This window comes from Leptopilina heterotoma, unplaced genomic scaffold (genome assembly GCF_015476425.1).
Source record: "Leptopilina heterotoma isolate Lh14 unplaced genomic scaffold, ASM1547642v1 Lhet_264, whole genome shotgun sequence".
NCBI classification, from domain to species: domain Eukaryota; kingdom Metazoa; phylum Arthropoda; class Insecta; order Hymenoptera; family Figitidae; genus Leptopilina; species Leptopilina heterotoma.
In genome coordinates, this window is record NW_025110974.1 from 1,014,200 (window position 1) to 1,034,582 (window position 20,383).

The 20,383-nt window shown below is 28.2% G+C and overlaps 2 protein-coding genes across 6 annotated transcripts; both read left to right on the forward strand.

Annotated features, from left to right (window-relative positions):
• Nucleotides 1-545: 545 nt before the first annotated feature.
• LOC122503574 (gustatory receptor for sugar taste 43a-like) lies at nt 546-7,345 on the forward strand. 3 transcript variants are annotated; one of them, XM_043614167.1, is made up of 8 exons: nt 546-909; nt 1,006-1,095; nt 5,287-5,491; nt 5,740-5,956; nt 6,138-6,474; nt 6,608-6,885; nt 6,967-7,125; nt 7,225-7,345. In XM_043614167.1, exons 2-8 carry the CDS (start codon nt 1,074-1,076, stop codon nt 7,291-7,293), a joined length of 1,287 nt encoding a protein of 428 aa, XP_043470102.1. In that variant the 5' UTR covers nt 546-909; nt 1,006-1,073; the 3' UTR covers nt 7,294-7,345. The 3 variants fall into 3 exon arrangements, with proteins under 3 accessions (XP_043470102.1, XP_043470101.1, XP_043470103.1); XM_043614166.1 differs by having other exon boundaries at nt 546-1,095; XM_043614168.1 differs by lacking the exons at nt 546-909; nt 5,287-5,491 and having other exon boundaries at nt 1,058-1,095.
• Nucleotides 7,346-7,851: 506 nt separating this feature from the next.
• LOC122503573 lies at nt 7,852-12,401 on the forward strand. Of its 3 annotated transcripts, none has more exons than XM_043614163.1 (3): nt 7,859-7,979; nt 9,504-9,735; nt 10,406-12,401. In XM_043614163.1, exon 3 carries the CDS (start codon nt 10,486-10,488, stop codon nt 11,950-11,952), a length of 1,467 nt encoding a protein of 488 aa, XP_043470098.1. In that variant the 5' UTR covers nt 7,859-7,979; nt 9,504-9,735; nt 10,406-10,485; the 3' UTR covers nt 11,953-12,401. The 3 variants fall into 3 exon arrangements, with proteins under 3 accessions (XP_043470100.1, XP_043470098.1, XP_043470099.1); XM_043614164.1 differs by having other exon boundaries at nt 7,861-7,979; nt 9,446-9,735; XM_043614165.1 differs by lacking the exon at nt 9,504-9,735 and having other exon boundaries at nt 7,852-7,979.
• The last annotated feature ends 7,982 nt before the right edge of the window (nt 12,402-20,383 follow it).

The following is a 20,383-nucleotide window of genomic DNA, read 5'->3' on the forward strand; positions in this document are numbered from 1 at the left end:
TTAAAAATGTATTGATTTACATGAATCATAGTAAAAAAATCTTGACTATTCTAATTCTTTTCTTATGTACAAACTACAAAGAATCTTTTTGATCTCCCCAAGTAACCTTGGTAGTCCTGAAACAGAAACTTTAATTAACTTTAAATAAAAATACTTGCAAAATAGAATTTTTTGTCAATTCTAAGAATGGAGGCTTTTCTGAGTATTTTGTAATAGAAATTAAAATAATATCCACGGAGCTCTTTTTGAAATAATTAATTTTTAATATTTGATTCATAAGCACTGTTTTTTCATACTTGAAAAAAACATACTAAATATAAATTAAGTTATGTTGTCATGGTTATTTTAAAGTACCTTGGAATGTTGAGTCTGAATTTGATGTTAAAATTAAGAAATTAAAAAGTTTAAAAAAAATTTTTTTTTAAATTAAAATTAAAAGAAATTAAACCAAAAACTTTAAGGGATTAGAAATCCGTGATTGAAATTTTTTTAATTTTGTCAAAATAGTTGAATTTAAAATTTTTTCAGAAGATATATATTTTGACAAAAGATTCGAATTCAGTGACTTTAAAAACCCCAGGTCATTATTTTCAATAATTTCGTAAAGTTATTTCTTCAGATTTGCCTGTCATACATTATATGAGTAGCTTTACTTTATTTTTTTCCAATATAGGGGTACGTCAGTCGTTGTTAAGGGGTTAAATTAATAATTTCCTATAATCATAGAAAACTATACGTATATATAATTATGTTCAATATGACCTTCGACATAGAAAACCGCATATGCCCTTTAAAAGTTTCGTTCATGCGAATGTAAACACATGTGAAAATGCTGCATTAATAAATTTACGTGTGATAAGTGAAATCAATTAATTTCTAACCATTTAAATGGACTGCAATATTTAACATGTAATTTATTTCATGATTTAATCTCAACAAAATTATTCTGAATTGTTTATAAACTGTTATTCATTTTACTTTTATTGACTACATTTTTATACACAGATGCCGCACACTGTTAACACTAACAATATTTGCTGTTAGTTTCAAACGTGTCGATCAATCAGCTAGTCATGAAACATAATACATTCTTCAGTAAGTAGAAAAAAGTTTTTAAAAAATTTTAAGTGATAAATAATTTTTTGAATTTAACTATTATACCCACACGAAATTTTCACCTTTTTATAATTGTCATGAAAAAAAACAGAGTTTACAACTATTGATTCTGTGATTATAAGCCAAAAACAATACATTTCAAATAAAATTATCTTAAATTGATTTTTGCAACTATTTTTTAAATTTTTTAGTGAATTTTTGAATGGTGGCCACCTTGGGGCCACTTTTTTTTAAAGCAAAATTTCAGCTGTTTTTCCAAAGTCGCCTAAGTTTTATTTCCCTTGGTAAAATAAAAAATTTTTTTTGCTTAAAAGTTAGCTAAGGAGATACAGTTTCAGGGCATATATTATTAATTATGTTTATATAATATCGTTTAGGAATTGAGGGGCTGGATGCTATAATGTGTTACGCGTGAACACACGGCCAGTCAGTTGGGTCATGGAGAGAAAATTTTGAAGTTGTTCAAAATAAATTTAAAATTATTGTTTCTTGTTCAGAATGTCAAGGCGAAACTTTTTTTCTAATAAAATTTTTTTATATAATTTTTTGTTTTTAAGTAAATTGAGAAAAGCGTGATTTTTTAACCTAAAAAATTTTAATGAATTTTTGACTTCAACTCGTGATTACTTCGTTAAATATTAATATTTTTCCACGAAATTTACACACAATATTCTTCAAACTAGTTCAAAAGTGAAACAATATTTAATAATTTTTCAAAAAATTCTATGTCTAAGTAAATAATTATTTAAATAATTTTGCCGGAAAAATGATTATCCTATTTTCAATTGGAAAAGTTGAGTGACGAATTTTCGTTTTCGGAAAACTTCCAGTGACTAAAATGTTCATCAATATGTTAGGAAGTTTTTTGGAAAATTTTTCGTCATTTGATAATAAATTAAAGAAAATAGAGCAATTTTAACAGTGTCGCGCTCTGCTGTAAAATTACGGCGTGGCCGCGCACGTGTGGAATGGCCGCCATTACAAGACCAATGTATACAGTGAGTCAATGTTTACGTTTACAGCAGAGCACGACGCTGTTAAAATTGCTCTATTTTCTTTAATTTACTATCAAATGACGAAAAATTTTCAAAAAAACTTCCTAACATATTGATGAATATTTTTGTCACTGGAAGTTTTCCGAAAACGAAAATTCGTCACTCAACTTTTTCAATTGAAAATAGCTGCATCATTTTTCCGGCACATTTATTTAAATAATTATTTACTTAGACATAGAATTTTTTGAAAAATTACTAAATATTGTTTCACTTTTGAACTAGTTTGAAGAATATTGTGTGTAAATTTCGTGGAAAAATATTAATATTTAACGAAGTAATCACGAGTTGAAGTCAAAAATTCATTAAAATTTCTTAGGTTAGAAAATCACGCTTTTCTCAATTTACTTAAAAACAAACAATTATATAAAAAAATTTTATTAGAAAAAAAGTTTCGCCTTGAAATTCTAAACAAGAAACAATAATTTTAAATTCATTTTGAACAACTTCAAAATTTTCTCTCCATAACCCAACTGACTGGCCGTGTGTTCACGCGTAACACATTATAGCATCCAGCCCCTCAATTACAGTCGTTTAAAAGATGGGTGGACACCCAGGTAAAAATGATTCGTACGAAATTCGTACGCATTTCGTTCCGAAATCCGGCCAGATTCGTACAGAATTCCTATCGAATTCGTATGAAATTACTAGCGAAATTCGTGTGGCGTTTTGAAACGTTTTTTCGCACGAATATTCGTGCGAATAATACCCGGATTTTTTCAAATGGATTTTCAAGAAATATTTTCGTTCGGAAATCCGTATGGAAATTGGCACGGAATAATTTTTAACAATTTCTTCAAAAATTTTCGGTCAAATTTCCATACGAAATTCGTACGAAATTCGAGCGAATTACGGACGAATTTATTTAAAAACTTTTTTATAAAATTCTGTTCGGAAATTCGTATGGAATTCCGCACGAAATGTCAGCCAAAAATTTTCGACGAAACTTCCATATGAAATTCGTATGAAATTCGAGCGTTCTATGAATGAATTTATTTAAAAAAATTTTTATAAAATTCTACTCGGAAATTCGTATGGAATTCCGCACGAAATGTCACCTAAAAATTTCCTCACAAATTTTCGGTCAAATTTCCATATGAAATTCGTACGGAATTCAAGCGAATTACGAACGAATTTATTTTGAAAAGTTTTTTTAAAATTCTGCCTGGAAATTCGTTCGGAACTCCGCACGAAATGTCAGCCAAAAATTTCTTAAAAAATTTTTGGTCAAATTTCCACATGAAATTCTTACGAAATTCGAGCGAATATACGAACGAATTCATTTTGAAAATTTTTTATAAAATTCTGCTCGGAAATTCGTATGGAATTCCACACGAAATGTTACCTAAAAATTCTCTCAAAAATTTTCGGTCAAATTTCCATATGAAATTCGTACGGAATTCAAGCGAATTACAAACGAATTTATTTTGAAAAATTTTTATAAAATTCTGCTCGGAAATTCGTACGGAATTCCGAACGAAATGTCATCCAAAAATTCTTTTCAAAATTTTCAGCGAATTTTTCAAAATAAATTCGTACAAAATTCGCTTGAATTTCCTACGAATTTCATGTGGAAATTTAGCCGAAAATTTTTTAAGAAATTTTTGGTTGACATTTCGTGTAGAATTCCATACGAATTTCCGAGCAGAATTTTATAAAAATTTCCTAAAATAAATTCGTTCGTGATTCGCTTGAATTTCGTACGAATTTCATATGGATATTTCGCTGACAATTTTTGAGGGGATTTTTAGGTGACATTTCGTGCGGAATTCTGTACGAATTTCCTAACAGAATTTTATAAAAAATTTTCAAAATACATTCGTTCGTAATTCGCTCGAATTTCGTACGAATTTCATATGGAAGTTTCGTCGAAAATTTTTAAGGAAATTTTTGGCTGACAATTCGTGCGTAATTCCAAACGAATTTCCGAGCAGAATTTTATAAAAAATTTTCAAAATTAATTCGTTCGTAATTCGCTCAAATTTCGCACGAATTTCATATGGAAATTTGACCGAAAATTTTTGAAGAAATTGTCAAAAATTATTCCGTGCGAATTTCCATACGGATTTCCGAACGAAAATATTTATTGAAAATCCATTTTAAAAAATCCGGGTATTATTCGCACGAATATTCGTGCGAAAAAATGTTTCAAAACGCCACACGAATTTCGCTAGTAATTTCATACGAATTCGATAGGAATTCTGTACGAATCTGGCCGGATTTCGGAACGAAATGCGTATGAATTTCGTACAAATCATTTTTACCTGGGGCCCCTTACCCTACATTATTTAAGCAACTTCTAATATATTAAAATTTCTTGGATTATGCGCAAGCTCATACATATGAATTTTTAATCGGATGCATTGAACATTCTATTATCACTCGTATTAATTATTCATAGTACTGTCATCACTGGTAATTTTTTCTTAAAGAGAGATCGGAATGAATAAATCATAAAAGATAAATAATAGTAAACATTAATCTAATCTGATCTAATTAACCTGGATTTTCCATATGAATAGTAGGCATTTAGGCGAGCACTTAGGTTAATACCCCGCACAGTTCTTAGGAAGGCAAAAAAAGTTTGGGTACAATAACGACGAAATCTAAGCAATTCCATTATCATCATCTTTGGCGATGTGTTCTCTTGATCTGAATGTCCTAGGTATTTGGAGACGTAATTTTCTGGAAGCACTGAGATGCAAATTTTGAAAAAGCTCCGACCACCGTCAGATGATTTTAACAACTTGATTGCCAATAAAGTTTCGTTTATCCACTACAAATTCTCAAAATGTCTTCTACGTAGTCCCAGACAACAGACTTTTGCTGTTTGATATGATTTTTCTCGACATCAAACTTCAAGATAGAAATCTTCTAATAGCTTATCCCTTTTTGAAACCTCTTTGGAATACAATAACCCGGTGCACTGTTTCGCCCATTTATAAATAACAAAAAAAAAATGACAAAAGAACGTTTTTATGTTGAATCATTGCAATGACCCTGGAGGGTAAAGTGTTGCCTACATTTAAGGAGTCGAACAGTGTCGCGCCTGAAGTTTGATAATTTTTAGGCATCGCGATATTGTCCAGAGATCTAATATCTAAAATTTAATTTCTAGGGTATAGAAGAAAGAATACTCCATTCTTCAGTAAGAATAAAATTGATAAAAATTTAAAAACATTATCCGGCGAGCTTAATATTTATGAAGACCTACTTCCAACACATTATATAAGTAAAATATGCGGTTTACTTCCAATAAGAAAAATTCAATTAAAAAATGGTGAATATTCTGGAGAACTATCTACATCAGGGATTTTTTATGGGTAAAAATATAAAAAGAGTTTTATGTACAAAACTATCTCAAATCAATTACAATTTGACGTATACTATGTTGACATGGAACAGTTGATGTCAACGCAATTAAGACTTAAGTGCCCTTTTAAGATCCGGAGCCTTAATTATAAAAAAAAATAAAGAAGTACTGGGCACAGGAACATTGGTTCTTTTAGAAGATTTTGATGCATTCTACATTTATAATTTTAATATAATGAATATTGTTTTTGATTTTTAGAATCCTGCTGATAATAATTCTTATGTTAGCTCAAGCATGGGGTCTATGGCGAGATTTGCGACATGGTTGGAAAAATAGTACAAGACTATCATCTAAAACAGCTGTTACAGTGACTTGCACTGATGTTGTGTCAATTGCTGGTGTAACTATAACATCAGTTCTGTGTGTTCCCTTGAAATGGAAACATATACAACAGAGTTTACACCATTTAATTCAGGTACTTGAAGTAATTTACTAATTTTATAAAAGTTAAGATGAAGTAGATGAAGACGCTTAGCAAAATTCGCCGTGGGAGTTAGGATAGGAAACTGGTGACTAACCATTTTGGGCCATTAGGATATCTTAGGATATCTTTGCCACACTGCGATTATAAAAATGACTTGTTTCTTATTTTTCAGGTGAATAGAAAATTAAAAAGCCTTGAAGTCGCAAGAATACAGACAAACATTATCATATTTTTGTGGCTTTTACCAGTTTTAATTATTATTTCGATTTTGGATTATTATACTTGGTTGTATGCAAACAAAAGAAATAATTTGGCTCCCCGTGAGGATAGAGGTCCTATTAACTATTCACCCATTTATTTAATGTACATTGTAAATACCGTATTTGAAATACAATATGCTTTAATTGTATCGTATATGGGAAAAATCTTGGAAATAATAAATCGAATTCTTCAGCAACAATTTACTAGATACAAATTTCATCAATTTCTAAAGAGAATTATTGAAGAAGGTAAGTATAGACTGGCATACTGAACACAAATCTATGATCAAATTTTTTTCCATTATAATTCGTTGATATTTTCATATAAATATAAATAATACTCTCTAAATTGATCCAATTAACTTTTGATTTTATTTCATAGATCAAAAAACTGTGGAGAAGAAAATTTCACTTTTGGTAAATTTACACGATGATTTATTAAACAGCATTCGTTCTTTGAATATGGGCTTTGGATTGCCGATACTTTTTGCTGTTTTGAATTGTTTTATTCATTTAATCATTACAGCTTATTTCGCATATATTGAACTACATGACGATAATTGCAGTTGGAGAATTTTAAGTATGCAAATTGTGTGGATAATTTTCCATATTATAGGACTTTTAATTATCGTGCAACCTTGTTATTGGTGTATTACCATGGTAAGAAACAAATTTTTAGAACTGTTTATATTTCTTAATCAGAACAATTTAAAAATAAATTTTTTTCTACCAATTTTCTAGAATAAAGAAATAGGAACTTTAATCTGTAAATTGATTGTTGTTAATAAGAAATTACATATTTTGAAACGTCTGGAAGTATTTTCTCATCAATTGTTATTTAGACCATTGGAATTTTCTGTATGTGGATTATTTTATATAGATAGACGTTTGTGTACATCGGTAAATATTGTTTATTTATGACAATAAGACAACATGAGACTGTTTTTTTTATTATTACAGGGAAGATTATGTTACATTTAAAATATATTTTGTTTTTAGATAGCGTCTGCAATTACGACATATTTAGTTATTTTAATTCAGTTCCAAGGTAATGGAGATGATAATTAAACAAGAATATTATAGATCATAAAAATGTTGAGTATTAATAAAATTTAAAAATATTGTTACGTCTAAACGAACCACACTTTACTTTTCTATTTTCTCCAATTGAAAATCTCATACCATCAATCCCACATTTACGAGCAGTTTTATAAAAACAGAATTTATTTAGAAACCGTAAAGTTTACCGTGATTCACAGAAGATGTGTTGTCATTAACGAGACAAGAATTAAGCCTTCGAAAGAAATATATACTGTAACAAAATAATAATATTAATATGAAATAATTACAAATAAGAATTAACAATAATATCGTAAAAAAATAAAAATAACAATTAACGTACGTCGATGCTAATAAAATACCTACTATTCCAGAAGTGATGTTTTGGGAATATCATCAAAGAAACATTAATTTAAATAAAATAATTAAGAAATGCGTTCAATTTAAATATTTGCTAATCATTGTCACACAAAAATTTCTTTCTTATCTATACTCGATGCATCTGTAGCTTCAGAATTTGTTGACTAAACATAAAATGTAGTGATATATTTAATGCTCAAGTTATTAATCTGGAAACGCCACGTAGACCTAGTCTTCTGTCACGTTGCATACGTTTTCAAACAAACTACTAAATATTTATATTTGTCTGCTTGTTCTCATATATTAAATACACGAAAAAACTAGACACCAAGACCGTATGTATTTACTTTTTCAAAGTTGAATATATGTCAATACATTCTAATTATTATTTTTTTGACAATTAACTAGTTTTAAATCCAATTAGTTTAAATGCCTTTTAGTTAAAAAATTGCTTGTGAACCGGAAACAATCTGAAAACAGTTTCCAAAAAACATTATTTCTTTACAATTAAAGTTCTTGGCATCGTTGAATTCGAATTTGATGTTAGATTTTCAAATATTATGACGCACCCAATATTGCGGATAATTAGCAAATCAAAAACCCCCGTGTTTTTTAAGCGAATCAGATCAATTTTTGATTTCTTCTGGTCGACATTTTGATTCCATCATTTTGAATTTTGAAAATTTGATGTCAAATTCAAATTCAGCAACCCAAATCACCATATATATGGTCCATAGACTGTCATGGGGTTAAAAACGTTTTTCTTTAAATATTGAAAAGGTTCATAATAACCCAGGCAGAAACCCTAATCAACCGTAGTTGATGTCCGATCTACTACTAATTCAATACTGTTTTATATAAATTTCCACTTTTGGGTTGTCACGTGCCTTTTGCGTTGCGTAATTCCAAAATTTAAGAAAACAGTAACCTTTCTAATTTCGCAACATGCAACAAAGATCATTCACACTCTCAAACTTTTAACATACCGGCCCCTTTGAAATGCTCGCGATGATAAATATTAATCGAGTGACATTACATCATAAAAAAAGAATAAAAGCAAAATTCAAAGAACAATGCTGAAAAATGGTCAAATTCTGACAAGAAGGGGAAAGTGGAAGAAGACTATTTTTTTAAAGCTTTTACCCTGCTAAATCTAAAAATGACCTATGTCAGATATGTAATTAAAACCTGAAAATTTAAAATTACCTACATATAAATTTTTATAAAAAAGCGGAGTTTCAGTTAGCATTTAAATTTCCTTTAAATAATATCAACAGAAATAATAAAAACAATTGCACTCTACCCAAATAAAAAACTACCACCTCTGAGTCCCCTAAAATTCAACAATAACTAAAATAATTTAAAGTATAAGATAACTACTTTCAAGTCAGCATTTTCTATTTGTCACAAACTTTTTCAGCGACATTCAATTTATAACAAAGCAACTCTCTAACATGTCAAAAAATCACCATCCCTTAAAATCCAAAGCTCCATAAAACCAGTTAAGGTAAGATCATTGAAACATCTAATCACTGAAGATAAGATGAGGTGTCACCAACTAGTTGAGGTATGATCATTGGAATATCCAATCAATGAATATTTCGATGATCTTACCTTCACTGGTTGGTGAGGGTACATCTTACCTTCATTCACTGGATATTCCAATGATCCTACCTTAATTGGTTAGTACTTCTTGTATAAGCGATGTCAAGCCTTTAAGCCCATCCTTGATTGCCATACTAACATTCTTTTGGACTTCACAGAACTTCAGCATTTTTCTAACCTTTTCTTCCATTTTCAGAATGCTCGCTGCCTCTTCCTCCTGCAGCTTAATGCATTAATCCCGATCTTCGTTACAGCTAGCAATGTCGATCGCAGAAGCATTACTAAAGACAGAAACGCAGCTGGCCTGACTTGTCACACTGCTTGTACTCCCTCGTCTATCTACTCTGTTCAAGACAACTCTTGGTACCATCAAATAGTTGTTGCCATCCTGCCATTGTTGCCAGTTGAGTCACTGGTCACCGTCCTCACGACAGGAACTTGACGATCGGAACCAGTGAGAAATTTAGCCGAAGCATTACCCCGCAGGTAATCTTCCTTGTTTTTACAATCTATATATAAGCCTATATACGCTTATCCTCGTTATCGGTGTAGCGATTCAATTTTTTACAAAATCCCTTCGTCATGAAATTAGCCATGGACCCGTTGTCAAATGAGATTCGAGCCTTTATCAATTGACCTGAATTATAGACACAGCGGTCGACAAAATTTTCTCGTTTGTTTCTTTATTTGAAAACATATTTAAAAATCATTTGTGGTATTTAATTTGACATTACATTCGCGACACTTTCCGTTTCGTTTATTTTCCTGACATGATACGTATTTGTTGATTTAATTTGTTGATCCATTTTCTTGATGTAGCAATGAGTGATGTGACCAATTACAAATTTTACAACCTTTAGTCGAAATATGATGATCTCCTCGCAGAAAAGTTGTCACAATCTTTGGAGATACTGGTCACTCACATTTATCTTTACACGTGTTTCATATAAATTCCCACTTCTATGGGTTGTCACGTTTCTTTCGCGTTACATAGTTCCAAAATTCAAGAAAACAGAAATGCTGGTTTTCATTTGCCCGTACTGAATCATAAATTAGCTAATCGTTGATTTCTGCCTGGGTAATAATCTAAAAGTATTTCGCCATTGAACCATCTTCATATGAGAAATACAATAATTATTTTCTTACTTTTTTTAAGTGAAACAGTGCCAAGAGGAATCAGTAATCAACCATATTAGGGAATTATTCTCCTCAGAAGTGTAATACCATTTATTCATTATGAAAAGAATTACAATCGGTTTTATACTAATCTCATTGGTCTACGGTGAAATTTGTAAACTAGATGAACAAGAACTAACAGAATTAGAAAAATCCTTCAATGAAGCAGAAATTTATATGAGAAGAGAAGCTTCAAATGAAAATGCAGCGATTTGTATAGGAACCACAAGGGCAGGGAAAAGTACTTTAATTAATTACTTAATAGGCAATGAGCTAAAGGCCGTCAGATTTTCAAGATATGGCGATATTAAAATAATTAAAGCAGACAATCGATCCATTGGACCGGAAATTGGTGCTGGACCAACATCAAAAACGACAATTCCCACAAAATGGACATCAAAAAGATTGAATAATTTGATAATTTTTGATTCTCCTGGATTTCAAGATAATAGAGGACCAATACAAGAAATCACTAATTCTTTCTATCTCTATCAATTGGCGAAAAATGTTAATTCCTTAAAATTTATTTTAGTTATTAATTTTGCAGATATTGAACGAGACATTATTACACCATTCATGAACCTTTTACTTGATTTTGATAATTTTTTTGGAAATAAGTTCAAAGACTTTTTTCAAAGCATATCAGTGATTTTTTCAAAAGTGCCCTATGAAATGTATGACACAGAAGTTGATATTGAAATGATTAAACACTTATTGAAAACAAAAGCTTATCTAGCAGGGAAAACATCTTCCAATAATGTAAAGGATTTTCTTTCTTATATAACGGAAAATAATGATAGTATTGCATTATTCAAAACATTAGAAGAAACAGGAACTATTTCCGATGATATCGAATTAAATATTTTCTCATCTATTAATAACTCTAAAAGTGTAAATAGAAGCGTTCTTCAAAGTATTTCTCCAAGTATTTCGCATTATTCTTTTCTTTGCCTGCTCCAATCAAAAAACAAATGGGTATCAATGGCTGAAATTAATGAAATACAGGAATCTTTATTTCTCACATTAACTGAAATGCTCTCTGTCCAAAATATTTTAACTGAAAAGTTAACTATTAATCAAATATCAAGTATTAAAGAGAAGTTAAGTATTATTGAAAATTTACTGAATAAGTCTATTGCAAACAAATCTGATATTTACGAGAACATTGAAACTTTAAAAAAAATTGATATCAAAATGCAGAATAAGATTGATGAGACTAAATATTTAAAAAAAGTTAAAATATTTATGTTTGTTTCGAATTTATTACATTCGAATGAAAGTGAAGTCTTAAAACTGTTTAATGAGGGACTAATGTTAAGAATGCATGCTGTAGTAAAGGAAAACGAAGTAATGAAAAACTTGGAACAACTTTTAAAGAATCGTCCAATTATAAAGGAGGAAAAAAAGACTTCACTTTGGGTAAAAGTCGGAAAATATCTATTAGTTTTTTTTACTACAATATTAATTCCATTCGCTATACCCCTTTGGACAACATCTATACCTACTGTAAAAGAGACTTGTTTTTAACATAAATGCAGCACAAAGTGGTGAATTTCTGCACATTTAAAAGTGTACTTTCCTGCACACTTTCCTGTAAACAGTATAATATACACTATAATCAACATAAAACTATAATTATTGATTAGAAAAGTATAAAAATTACTTTTTTCGGTAAAGAGGTGTTGAACAAAGTACTGTGTGCAACACGTACGAAAGAAGATTTTCCGACCTCTTGGAAATTGCTGCCCTCGCTTCGCTCGGAGCATCAGACTTTGCACTCGTCGGAAAACCGCTTCTTTCTGTACTTGTTGCACAATATACTATTGTATCGTTAATTTTCTAAAATGAAAAAAAAAATTAAAAATAATATTCATAATCAGAAACATGTGAATTGGAATTAGTATTCCATATTATTTTGTTCACACTTTTACATAGTTTGTTTTAAAGATGTAAGATTTTTAAATAAAATTAAAAAAAACCGCTGCCAAGTTGTACATTTTTATAATTTTCGTGTGCATTTCATGAACACTTTGCTTCCTCATAGAAAAAATAATAATTAAAATATAAGAATTACTTCTTATAAAAGGGTTAAAAATCATTAAATCTTTTGTTCCAAAAAATGTGTTTTTATATACAAAATTTTCAAAAAAGTATTATTTTCGAAAAATTTAGATTTTTAAAACTTTAATATCTCTGACTAATATTGACGAAAAATGTTTAATCAAGACTCAAAAGATGCGTGTGAAAAAACTCTACAAAACTAAAGAAAAACATTTATAGGTGTCCTAAAAATTTTTTTAAGTTATGGCCAAAAAATGTTTTTTTACAAAATGAAAAAAAATATATTTAAACTTTATGAATCGGGCTGAAAATACTCTTATTTTATGTCCCCGGAGAGATCTAAAGTTTAAAAAAAATTGAAACCTTCAACTCTTTCTCGTTCTGAGATATTGAGGCAATTGTAACGTTAGTACATATACACACACACAACGGGAAATTATGTCCATTAAAATATTTATCTAAAATAAATACGAAATAATCCAAAATTAATATGTAAAGAATACGAAATTAGTCCACAATAATTCGAATTTAATCCAATTAAAAGATTTAATCCGAAACAAGTATGGAACAATCCGAAATCTATATGCTAAAAATTCCGAAATTGTCTGCAACAATCCGGATTTAATCCAGTTAAAAGATTTGGACTTCGGACTAGATCAGACTAATTCAGACTATTTCAGATTAGCTGTGGATTCACTGGTTAAACTAACCGGATTACTTCTGCATTTACTAGTTGCGTATAATCTGACTAACTTTGGACTAAACCGAACTAATTACGGATGTGTTCCTGTTCCTGATGTAGTTCCTGTTTATATGTCTGATAATGAAAATAATACTCCAAATTATAGACTTATAACAATTTAAAGTTCATTTGCTAAAATCTTTGAAAGTATTATATTCGATAATTTTTATCCAGCGGTCTCAGGAATTATAATTAACTAACCTTGGTATTTTTACCACTTTTTTAACTAATAATATTGAAAAGGGTCTTCAAATTGACATTATTTATGCTGATGTGTAGCATTTGATAAGGTAGATCATAGTATACTATTAAGCAAATTAAATTCACTGGGCATTTCTGACAACATTGTTGCATTTGTTAAGAGTTATCGTCTGACAGGTATCAAGTGGTAAAAGTTGATGGCGATTATAGTGAACCTTTTTTAGCAACCTCCGGTGTATCTCAGTGGTCGGGTCTTGGTCCTCTAATGTTCATTTTATATATGAATGATGTAAAACCTATTTTCAGGCACTTCTATTTTTTTCTCAATGCAGATGACCTGAAATGCAACAAAATAATTAATTCACTTACAGCAGAAAAGGACACTTCAGATCTGCAAAAGGATCTGAAGAGGCAACAAAAATGGTGTGGTTAAAAATCATTTAAGTATTAATATAAAGAAAAGTTATGTTGTTTCATTTTCTAAAGGCAGAGTTAATTCATATAATTACAGAAGTAATTTTATGTCAGAAGTTTTGGAAAGAGTTTTTTTTTGGGAAAGTTTCAATGATCACGTTACTGAAATTGTTTCAAGAACCTCAAAATCTTTAGGGTTTATAATGAGATGTGCACGAAATACTGAAGTATTTCGTGGTCTTGCAACAATTAGAATATTATACTTGACACTTGTCAAATCAATAATTCAGTAGCATTTCTCTGATATGTCTTTCTTGTACAGACTGATGACCGGAGCTATCAGCCCTTCACTCCTATCTATGGTAAATTTATCTGTTCCTAGAATATTTACCAGACGTTGTACATTATTTTTAGTGGCACTTCATACAACAAACTATGGTAATAATTCATTAATTGATCGTATCACTAGAGAAGCTAATTTAATTTCTAATGAAATTGTCTTTGACGATAATTTCGGACTTCTATTACAGATTACATTTAATTAAGAACCACTCTTAACGTACCTCTAAAGTCCCATAGATTTTTATTTGATCTGCTATTCTAAAATAAAAAATTGCCTAACAAAAGGGTGGCGTTTTTAAGTAAACTCGCATTCAACGTTGCTGATTATGTGGGTCCCTTCTTCCAGTGTTGGTAAATGTATCTTCCTTTTTTTTCTTGGGCGTGTGCTTGTCTCATCGTCGGTGCATCACGGCGATTTTGTCTCAGCGGAATCTCCCCATGAGAATAGTGTGGGAAAGCAAGTCTCCAGAGTGGCAAGAAATAGTTTGGCCTGGTAGATGCAGATTTTCGTAAATTAATTTGAAAAAAAGAAACCTACGAACATCAGTAGCAATTTCTAAAAAAATTGATCCATATTCAGAAATAAAATCAGTGTTGTTTATGAGCATTTTTTTCAAAACCTTCACTACTTTTTTAGTTGCATTCAACCACAGAAGTTTTTTTTTTTTGATAAAATACATCCTGTTAAAAATAATCATTAGGATATTCATAGGATTGGATTAAACAAAAACAAAATTGTTTCTAAAAAGTGTACTATTTAATTTTGTAAATTATTCTAAGCTTTTTTTTCATACCAAAAAAAAAAAATTCTTTGAAAAATTCTTTTAGTTTTTTGGGGTATTGTGTCGAGGTGTATTCACGAATGTGGCGGGGACTAATTATTTAGTAAGGGTCTACGAACCTTCTTTCTACCTTTCACTTTTTGAAGTAGCAGACCTACTATGGAGGAATCGATTTATTTATTTTTCTTCCTTCGACTGCAATACCGCAGAATCAAACAGAACACTTATATGGACTTCGTCACCATAGGGTTATATACCGCTATGCAGCCATTGTTTTGCCAACGGTAAGCTTGAACGCAACAACATTAGCAATTCAAATTGTCGGCAATTTTTTTAACGCATTTTTGACCTCCTGTATCGGCTTCTTCGCCTTTGTAAGGCTTTTGACTTTGCCGAATGTCTGTTGTTATTAAACCCACCCTCACCATATTAAGGATACTAGGATGCTAAATAATTGGTCGTCTCTCGACAATAAAGAAACTTAAGGTAATTAAAAAATTGTGTGCATATTTTAAATTTTCCAAATACTGCAAATTATCAGTATTTACATTAATTTAATTCTAGTAGTAAAACTATTTTTTTCATTTTACAGGGATTAAATTAATTAAATTTAAAAATTGCGGATTCAATATGATTACAATATTTACTTTTTCAATATATAAATTTTTATTTTACGCACAAACAAACTTCTTTTTACTCTTGATTAAAAAAATATAAAAACATGTTAAGTATTTCAGAAATTATATTAATTTTAATATTTTAATTAAACATGGCAAACTCAAGAATTTTTTAACTCATTCTAGAAAGTTACTTAAATTTCATTATTATAAGTTTAATGGATGAAAAAATAGATTATGTTTTGTGACTTAGACGGGAAAGATGTTTATTTATTATTTGCAATTACTTACAAAAAGAAAAAATTATTTTTATCGCTAAAAAGTAGTATTTTACATAATTTTTAAAAACTTACCTATATCCTCCTTATCCTTATTTTAATCACAAAACTTTTTTCACTTCTGATCACTTATGATATTTTATATATATTTTTTTATTGTTTTGTCACTTTTCATCATCCCGTATATTAAGAACAATATTATGATGAAGAATATTTAAGAAAAAAACACGTGTTCTTCACTTTGTAATCTGTAATACTCTGTAATATTCATCATGGACCACGTGGAATAAATTAGAACCTCAAAACTGCGCGCGCACAAAAATTTGAAATTATTTCAGCCAATAGCGACCGTCATCATCGTACTTCAACTAATCGCGTATTCAAATGCCTCTCGTGTAGAAATTTAAAAATATTATTGCAAATGTTTTTTTTTTTTTTTTTTTTTGAAGGAAACTTGTAATTTTTAATTTTTTTTTGATAAGAAGGGTTTAGTAGGTGATTTGGTTGGAAAAGAGGCTGAACCAAAAATATGTGCATGGAGGTTCATCTCCACGGGACCTTAACGAGCTCGTAAGTATGTTGACTACCACACAGCTTGTTATACGTATGTACTCCAGCAAAATGATTATTATAGTTCGTAACCGAAGAGCTGCCCATTTTAGAGCCCATGGAAGCCGCCGTATAATTTTCCACCTACTAAAATAACCATTCTTCTGTCTCCGAGACCAATTCGTTCACAATTACTGGCAAATAAGGTACAGTATGCCAAGAAAATGAATCTGTTACCATGTTATAGATTATATATAAATAAGACATTTTTAAAATATAAAAATCTAAAACTCTCTCGAGATGATAAAAACAGATTTCTTAATTTTTATGGTACAGTGATTATTCTCTTTCAAATGTTATGGTAAATGTAAATATTTTTTTTAAATGTATTTTTTTTTTTTTTTTTTTTTTTTTTTTTATATTATTATTATTAATGTAAATTTTTTTATGCATGTTTAGCCTGATGATGATGACAAACCAAGTCATCGAAACGTTGCGCGTGGGATAAAACAAAAAAATATTTCCAAATTGTAAACCGACGCGACGAAAGTAGGAAAAAGTTTGTTTAATTAAAAAGATGAAACAGTTTTGAAGAAATCTAGTGTTTTCATCTATAAAATACTATTGTTAACAATATTATAAATTTATAATTTAAAATAACAATCGTTAATTTGAAAGAAACGACTTTTTAACGGATTTCGAAATACAAATATTTTAAAAAATGTTGTGTGAAAATTTTAGAAAGATCCAAGCATTGTAAATATATTTTTTTTTTAAATAAAATTTGAGTGTGTACATAGGGCGCTTCTAAGTGAACAATAAAAGCAAAAACTTTAAATGCGTTTTTCTCGAAACCACTTTTTTCATGATTGTGTAATGTTTTTCTCGGAAACTACTGGATCGATTCTTACGAAATTTTTATCTTCGTCACATATACTTATGGGTATCGCCGAAACTAAGATTATGTAAAAATATAATTTTTTTTGACATTATTTTGTCAAAAAAGAGTCCAAACAAAACTTTATTTTTCAAAAAATTTTATCAAAATTTTAAATTGACGTTATTTTGTTATTTTTGCATAAAAATGATTAAATTCTAGTTTTTAGGTTCTACTAAACTTGAATCTTTTTGAGTTTTATATTTCTGATTTTTGTAATCTGAAAAAAAGGCCCACTACTGTTATCTATATTTTTAGCACGATTGAAATTATTGTTAAATTTCACTTTAAATTTATTTTTAATTACAATTAATTAAATTGAATCAATTAATTTTAAATTATTGTTGTTATTATAGAAGTTTTTCAAGCAAACAATTTTTTTTTAAATATTACAATGTAAAACAAACATTAACTTAATTTTTATAATTCTTAGTTTTTAAAAATATTTGTTAGTTCAAATGTTTAAATATTTTTTGTTGCGCATTTGACAAAATCTTTTTTACCAAAAAAAAAAAAAATTTTTTCGCTTGCAGAGAAGTGAAATAAATGAATAATAAAATAAAAAATGCACAAAATTACTTCTAGGGATTTTAATTTTTTCAATTAAACATTTTCGAATAATAGTAGAAAAAGAGCGACCCAAAAATAAAAAAAAAATTTCTATGGGAGAAAAATAACTAAATTCTTTATTTTTAAAATAATGTTTATATATAAACAATTATAATTTAAAATTTTAAGTGAAATTCATTTTTCAATCAATATTTATTAGGAAATTTTCCAAGAATTCAATTATTTAAATACAAAAATAAATAATTTATTAAATAATTAAATATTTCTGAAAATTGAATTTTTAGAAAAAATCATATCAAAATTTTCAAAAATAATTTAAATAATTGAATTCCTTTGAAGAATTTTATTTGTAAAAATAATTGAATTCCGGAGAAAAATATTATAATTATTTATAAAAATAATGATTTTCTTGTGAAAAATTTTATTCAAATTTTTTTAAATAATTCAATTTTTCAGAATTTTTTAAAACTTTTTAAAAATAATTAAATTTTGTCGAGAAATTTCAATGAAAAATTGAAAATAATTGAAATCTGACAAAGTATTTTATTAAATTTCTGTTTAAATAGGTAATTGAATTTTAGTAAAAAATTTTATTTTATAAAGAATTGATTTTTGCGAAGAATTTCATTCAAATTTGTTCAAATAATTGAATTGCAATAAAAAAAAGGATTATATGTAAAAATATAATTGAATTCTTAAGAAGAATTCTACTGAAAATAATTGAATTGTATAGGAAAATTTTTTTATAAAATTGCAATTTTATTAGGGGCAAAATTCCTCAATTGTCCTAACTTAAAATCGAAAGTCTTCAAATCGGGCTGATTTTTGCACAAACTTTAATACTATGGGAGAGAACTTTACCCATAAAATATTAAGATATTTTATTAAAAATTGTAGGGGGGAGAGGGGGTTAAAGTTTTTGGTAACGTGTGGACAGTGGATTCTTTTAGCTAATATAGCTAAAATACAGTAGAGTGGACAAAATTTTGACCTATATGTTTTCGAAAGGTTTTTTCCTCCTCTTTCGAATGGTGTAAAAAATTTTTTTTTTTAATTAACAATTTAACTAATTTTTTTCAAAATTAAAAATATTTTTCACTTTTTTTTTAAAAACGGCATTTTTTTTTCTTTTTTTTTTGCTTTAAAATAAAGCTTAATATGTGTACTTTCCATAACTGATTCTGAAAAAATGACGTTTTTTTTTGTTTTCGAATTATTAATTAATTAATTAATAAAAATCAGTAAAAAATTACTAAAAAATGAAATATTTTTTAAGCAAGTAAACTTTTCTGAATTATGAGATTATCATCGTAAAGCTTACCTAATTCCGCATCCAACAAGTATAATTACAGCTATTTTTACAAATAATTGTTAAATAAATAAATAATTGAAAATTTATTTATTAATTTTTTGAAAAAAGGACATTTTTTCTTCTTTCTTGCTTTAAAATAAAGCTCAATATGTGTACTTTCAATACTCGATTAGGAAAAAGTGCCGTTTTCTTTTGTGATTCGAATAATTAATTAATTAATTAACTAATTAATTAATTAATAATAGTAAGAAATTACTAAAAAATTAAATATTTTTCAAGCAAATAAACTTTTCTTAATTATGAGCTTATCATCGTAAAGCTTACAAAATTCCGCATCCAGCAAGCATAAACTAAACTGTTTTTTATAAATAATTGTTAAATAAATAAATAATTTATTATTTATTTATTCATTTTTGGAAAAATGACATTTTTTATTTTTATTCTTATTTCAAGCAAAGCCTAATATGTGTACTTTTAATACCCGATTAGGAAAAAATGACATTTTTCTTTTCGTATTATTTATTAATTAATTAATAAAAATTATTTTAAAAAATTATTACTTTTCAAAGAAATAAACTTTTCTTAATTTTGCGCTTGCAAACGTAAAGCTTACCAACTTCCGCACCCAACAAGTTTATTTTTAACTATTTTTTATAAACAATTTCAAAAAATTAATAAATAAATTTTCAATTATTTATTTATTTAACAATTATTTGTAAAAATAGGTGTAATTATACTTGTTGGATGCGGAATTAGGTAAGCTTTACGATGATAATCTCATAATTCAGAAAAGTTTACTTGCTTAAAAAATATTTCATTTTTTAGTAATTTTTTACTGATTTTTATTAATTAATTAATTAATTAATAATTCGAAAACAAAAAAAAACGTCATTTTTTCAGAATCAGTTATGGAAAGTACACATATTAAGCTTTATTTTAAGGGCATTTGAACCTTGATGACGTTACAGATTGTGCAAAGCATGTGTGACGTCATCAAGGTTCAAATGCCCTTAAAGCAAAAAAAAAGAAAAAAAAAATGCCGTTTTTAAAAAAAAAGTGAAAAATATTTTTAATTTTGAAAAAAATTAATTAAAAAAAAAAATTTTTACATCATTCGAAAGAGGAGGAAAAAACCTTTCGAAAACATATAGGT